The sequence below is a fragment of the Electrophorus electricus genome, chromosome 14, assembly GCF_041902795.1.
Source record: "Electrophorus electricus isolate QZ-2024a chromosome 14, ASM4190279v1, whole genome shotgun sequence".
Lineage (NCBI taxonomy): Eukaryota > Metazoa > Chordata > Actinopteri > Gymnotiformes > Gymnotidae > Electrophorus > Electrophorus electricus.
In genome coordinates this window covers 21,011,742-21,017,500 of record NC_137510.1, presented here as the reverse complement: position 1 = coordinate 21,017,500, position 5,759 = coordinate 21,011,742, and the positions used below count along the sequence as shown (strand labels likewise).

Genomic DNA, 5,759 nt, shown 5'->3' with positions numbered 1-5,759 from the left:
GGAAAACATCTCAGTAACTTCATCCCTCGGCTGTTTTAAAACTCTGGCATTTCGACTTAAATGTGAATTCTCACTTGCGTGAACAGAGCGCGTCGCTGTGCACGGCGTGCGTTAACGCTTGCCCTTTTGCACCATGATTTGCTGAAATTATCCGTGACATTTTCAAATTTCAGCTAAGGCTGCAAAGTCACACGCTGAGCTGTTGCATGGCCCTGTAAGGACACCGAGGCGACACTCTCAGGGTTTGAGGGAGAAGAATAGAAAGAAAGTTGACTTTGGGAATCTTCCCCCCCCTCTCTAGCTGCTGAATCACCACGTGGTTACGGAGCTGATGATGATCGACATGTTGATGAACAGTATGATGGAGAGGATTTCGGACCCCTGCTCCACTGTCCGCATGTTGGCCGTCAGAGGCCTGGGGAATGTTGCCGTAGGCTCACCGGAAAAGGTACTGGACCTGACCCCTGACCCGATAAGGTGGATACCAGTCCAGGCGGCTAATGCCCCCTGGGAGACATTCTCACGTGTAAAGTTCAGAGCCATTCATTTTTTTTGTGCATGTTGTTATCTACTTTTAGATAAATTAGACATTTTTGAATATATACAAATCGCACGTTTTGAGTTTCAGTATCTTTGTTCATTAGAGGAGTTGTTATGCTACAGTGAAACTGCCACTTGTACTAGAACAGTCTGCCGAGGATTCTTACACGTGGCCTCGGATCCTGTGTCCCGCGTCCTTCATGTCTAGGTGAACAAGTACGCCAAAGAGCTGCTGGCGGCCATGAGCTCAGGCATGGAGGAGAAGGACGATCCGGGCAAGCTCATCACCCTGGAGGCCATGTCCGGCCTGTCCAAGGTGCTGCTCTACCTGGACCAGCAGAACATGCACCTGCTGGTCGTCTACATCTTCATGAAGATCAAACCCTTCTTGGAGAACGTGAGTGGGGACCCTTGTACTGGGATTATAGAGAGCCAGAAACTTTGGGGTGCTTGTCACCAGGCTCCTTATTTAAGGGCACTGCCGTAATGAGGAGGTGGCCTTAGTCCTCTGAGCATGCTTTGATGTTTAGAATCTGTTCTGGCAGCAACTGAGGCTATTGGTTCAGAAGAGCAGACCTGCTGTCTTATAGAGCAGTAGGAAGTAGCAGAGCTAGAAGACCTTCTTTGATTTAGATGGGTGAAGATGGAAACTTGCACACCTGGTTGCACACTTCCCAGGTTTCTTTATCCTGCTTGAACATTTTGGCCACAGCAGTTATGCGCTTTTTTTTTTTTTTTTTGAGAGTTGCCTTTTCTGTAGTTTAGTTACCCAAAACTTTTGTTTGAAGTTTTGAAGGAGTTTGAAATATGCTATTATGGTTATTTAAATTAGTGAAATATTTTCTAAGTAATGTAGCCATTTAAACAGGACCACCTTTATCATCTGACGTTCCTGTCATTTAGACCAGAGCTTTTCAGTACTTTTCAACCAGGACTTGGGAATTTGAGTCAAACGTGGGTGTGTGATGCCGTGAGTTCTCTTGCCTGGGTGTCATGCAGGAGAACGATAAGCTCCGCTGTGCATCCATCATGCTCCTGGGGAACCTGTCCAGGTTCGGGTCAGGGGAGGCCGTCTTCAAAGACCAGATCCACAACGTGTTGGTCAGTCTGCTTATGCACCTCAACGACCCCAACGCGCAAGTCGTCAAGGTCAGTGGCTGTTGTGGAGCCACTTTTTATATCAAATCTGCAATTCAAAAAGCTGAATGCAGTATTGGGTACTATTTCACAAAAATAACTAGCACCCTCTATTAAGCTTTCCTCTATATACTTGATATTGTTTATTCAGTAAAATGTGTGTGTGTGTGTGTGTGTGTGTGTGTGTGTGTGTGTGTGTGTGTGTGTGTGTGTGTGTGTGTGTGTGTGTGTGTGTGTGTGTGTGTGTGTGTGTGTGTGTGTGTGTGTGTCCAGGCTTGTAAGTATACCATGCGCGTGTGCGCTCCAGTTGTGGGGTCCGAACAGATCACTGCCATGTTTCACAACCACCTGCATGAGGAGAAGGGTCTGCACTATGGCGAGTTCATCAATGACCTCATCAAATACATAGTGAGTTAGTATGGAAAAACCAGCTTATAGCTATGGCACTCGCTGCCACCAAACAGTGTGTGCTGAACTGAGCCTAAAGTGTCATGAACCGATGTTGCTGAAGATAAAGAAGCCCAATTAGTTATTAATTGAACTCTATTATTTATTGGTTGTTATTAATTAGTTGTTATCCTGAATAATCAGGACAACTACAGAGACACAGAATCTGTTAGTGCACTTTGTAGCATACTGCAGCTTTAAACGTTCAACCCAAGAAGACTCCACTTCTGGTCAATAACAAACAGTTGCTGTGTAGCATCAGTCAATAGCCTCATTAATAATAGTGTATTGCCATCTCAGGTAAATTCTGCCTTTTTCCCCCCCAAAGATCCAAGACTTCCCTGGCATGCTCAACTTCTACCACGTCACGGTCGTCCAGTTCTTCAAAAGCAATTGGTCCGAGATCCGTGCCAGTGCTGCTATGTTCATAGGTGAGAAGATTTAAGATTCTTCATTCCCCAAATGTCACAGTAATGAAATCATGATGTGTTAAATGTTGTCGAAGGCTATCCTGCATGCTTAAGATTGACCTGTGTCTGTGTGTTTTATGGACTTCAGGGTTTCTGGTAGGAAACCTGCCTGAGGAGTACTTCTCCCATATGAACATGGCAACAGTGACTAAGGGTAAAGAGCCGTGTTAAGACCACGTTACTTCTGTCTCTGTAGTCGCCATACTGTTATTTTCTGCACTGCAGTGCCCTTCGTGAAAATCGGGACGCTGAAGTCATAATTACTTCTGCTGTTTTTCCATTTTGTTTTCATCTATTTATTGAGTTTTCTGTAAGGATGCAAAATATGAAACAATGGCAGATACAATAATGAATGGATAGTCAAAGTAAGAAAAAAGGCCCCATTAAGGAGAGAAAAACAAAGAAAATAAATAACGAAATAAGTAAAAGCAAATAAGAAACGTTAAGGGAATTATAAAAGGCTCAGATCATAAAGGTCAGTGTAGCCCATTAGGGGAGCTCGAGGATGGAACTTTGTGCAGTCTCCATCTGGATTCTGCTGTTTTTCTAGTGTGGTACTGTACTGCGTCTCTAAGTGGGAAACGCGGTGGAGATGGGATCATGCATTCTTCCATTCAGCCCTCTTTCGTGCCGATAAAAAGTGACGCTGGCAGCAGAGTAAATATAAATATCTTGTCTGGCCCCGTACAATAATATATCTGCAGATCCTTTTGCTGGTGTTTTATCGTGCAGCAAAACAGTGACAACAAACACAGCAGCAGAGAAATGTAGAAGTCTCGCTTTTCTGGATTTGAGTCCAGTCACGCGTGAGCTACACTTGCTAAAAAGGAGACTAAAGTCAGACATTGACATTTAAGATGTTAAAAAACAGAAATAAGCACACGTCAGTAAAAAACAAAACAAAACAAAAACAACCCACTTTGATCATTACAGCCCGTTCTATGCACCTCTGGCTTACTTTAGTACAGTAATACTGCGAATCCTCTGGACTGCGTGAATGACTGACTTGCACTGCTAGACGTGGCATCGCACTTCCTCAAACAGGAAGTGTTAAGAGGAGCAAGACGAGGTTGTCAGGCTCATCGCTCCCTTTTCCTCTTCCAGGCCTCGTGATGCTGCTACAGGATCCAGAGCCGCTGGTACGGGCGAAGGCTGCGGAGGCCATGGGCCAGTTCCACTGAGCAGCGTTCGGCAGTGGGTGTCGGCTTTGGAGATGGGTGAAAGCCTTGATCGTGGTCTACCTGAGTGAGCCTCTTTAGTGACCAAAGACTGTGCACTTGTTCTTTAATAAGAAAAGACAACAAGCTCTGTAATGACAGTTCAGAACACTGGAGCTTTTTGGGAGGTGTTTGTAATTTTCTATGTAATCCCTGTTCATGTTGAGTAGTTTGTAGTACGTAATGGACAGTATAGATTGTAACGGTACCAGAAACCCTTTAAATCATAGACTCATAGCGATTCGATTTCCAAGAATCACACTTTGTTTTGGGGACTTTATTTCAGTCCTTTGTGGATCATTGTGTATAAGCGGATTGGACTCTGGACTCAGCAGAATTCAGCCACAGACCATCACGGCAAGGTCTCATCACCTGCTCAGCAGGCCTAATAGATTTTCTAGACAAAGGTTTCATAGCCATTTGGTACTAGTTACTTTAGAAGGCGTCACGCTTTCACTGGGACGTAGCAGTAAGTAGAGAGCAGGTGCAGCAGACGCGTCCCTGTAGGAGGAGTGGAGCAGCACTCACTGGGGTTTTGTAGCATGACGTCATTGAGGTGACCAACCGTGACCTACTGAGGGGTCTGTCTGTCTGTCTGTGTGTGTGTGTGTGTGTGTGTGTGTGTGTGTGTGTGTGTGTGTGTGTGTGTGTGTGTGTGTGTGGTCCTGGGTGAAACCTATGGACATGGTTGCGTTTGGCATAAGAATGCCACAGCGGTGCCTACTTCCTAGATTTGTGCAAGGTAAACTGTTGTAAACAGGCAGCAAAGATGTTTTGTACTCATTTGTAATGCACTTGTGAGCCTTGTTCCACACTGTTAGGACTTTGTGAACCACACGGTGGAGTAAGGTCAGGTGTGCATGGGGACGTAGAGGAGCTTTAAAATCAATCTGGCTTAACCACACTCACTAGGCATCTCTGGGTCACGGTGGATCTGTTCAGTTCTTTGACACAAAAAGCAGCATAGACAGGTGAAACTGATCCTAGGTCATATTAAACAATACAATCCATAATGCAATCCTTAATAAGCCTGTGTTGCAATCCACTGCGGTGTGCAGTACACTATGTGATCAGTTCAGTACCCTAATTCTGATCATGATTCTTTTTTTGTGGGGCCGGGGATATGTTCTTAATCCAGGCAAGGGTTCATTAAAACTGAAAATGTGAGGGGTTAAAGGTGAAGCTAAAGTTGTGTAGTCAGACGATAACTCCAGCCTCCGTATTGACGGTGGGCGGGGCTTTTCACACCGGCTTCTGTCTTCTGGAAGGCTCCCAGGAGTCCAGTTTAGTGGGGCTGCTCATGGCGCTCACGTCTAATGGACCTGCTTTGGAAATTCACATGTTCATGTCCTTTTTTTTCCCCCTTTTACTGTACTTTTTTTTCTTTTCTTTTGGAGAAACTCTTATTCTAGGATGATCATATAATTAAGCGAGGAAATTGAGCATCAGTGGTAAAAATCCGTTTGAATTAAGTTCATTAAAGTTTTTGTGGACAACATGCGCACTGATGTATTCATTCCAGAAGTCAACTGACCTTCTTATCAACATGATTTAATTTTTTTTTTTTTTTTTTTTGTGTACTAAGTACAAATTAATGCTTCATAGAGAACCAAAACCAACTCATAATAATTAAAAGGATATGAAGACTGAAGCAAGAAAATAAAACACTTCTGATACATTTTAGTGAATAATTTGCAGTGGCAAAAAACCACACATCTGTCAGACATATATGCACTTAGTTTAGGCAGTGTAGATTTTAGGAGCATTTGTTCAATATGCGTTCATAAGTATCGTTGTCTTTAACGCCTCCCAGCTGCTAAAGACTACATGCGTAACGGTCCATTACAGAACTGATAACCTACTACTGCAAAGTTTGACGTGGACGGACTAATGTAACTACCATGTGGGTGCACACACACACACACACACACACTCAAATCACCATGCC

The 5,759-nt window shown here is 44.1% G+C and overlaps 1 protein-coding gene across 2 annotated transcripts in view; it reads left to right on the top strand.

Annotated features, from left to right (window-relative positions):
• Positions 1-5,309, top strand: part of mroh1 (maestro heat-like repeat family member 1) — a 29,137-nt gene extending 23,828 nt beyond the window's left edge. For both annotated transcript variants that reach the window (XM_035530733.2, XM_035530732.2), the window contains 7 exons: positions 302-448; positions 749-937; positions 1,540-1,689; positions 1,951-2,085; positions 2,453-2,555; positions 2,683-2,748; positions 3,699-5,309. In XM_035530733.2, coding sequence (XP_035386626.1) covers positions 302-448; positions 749-937; positions 1,540-1,689; positions 1,951-2,085; positions 2,453-2,555; positions 2,683-2,748; positions 3,699-3,775 — 867 coding nt within the window. In that variant the 3' untranslated portion in view covers positions 3,776-5,309. The remainder of the gene's footprint in view (positions 1-301; positions 449-748; positions 938-1,539; positions 1,690-1,950; positions 2,086-2,452; positions 2,556-2,682; positions 2,749-3,698) is intronic.
• The last annotated feature ends 450 nt before the right edge of the window (positions 5,310-5,759 follow it).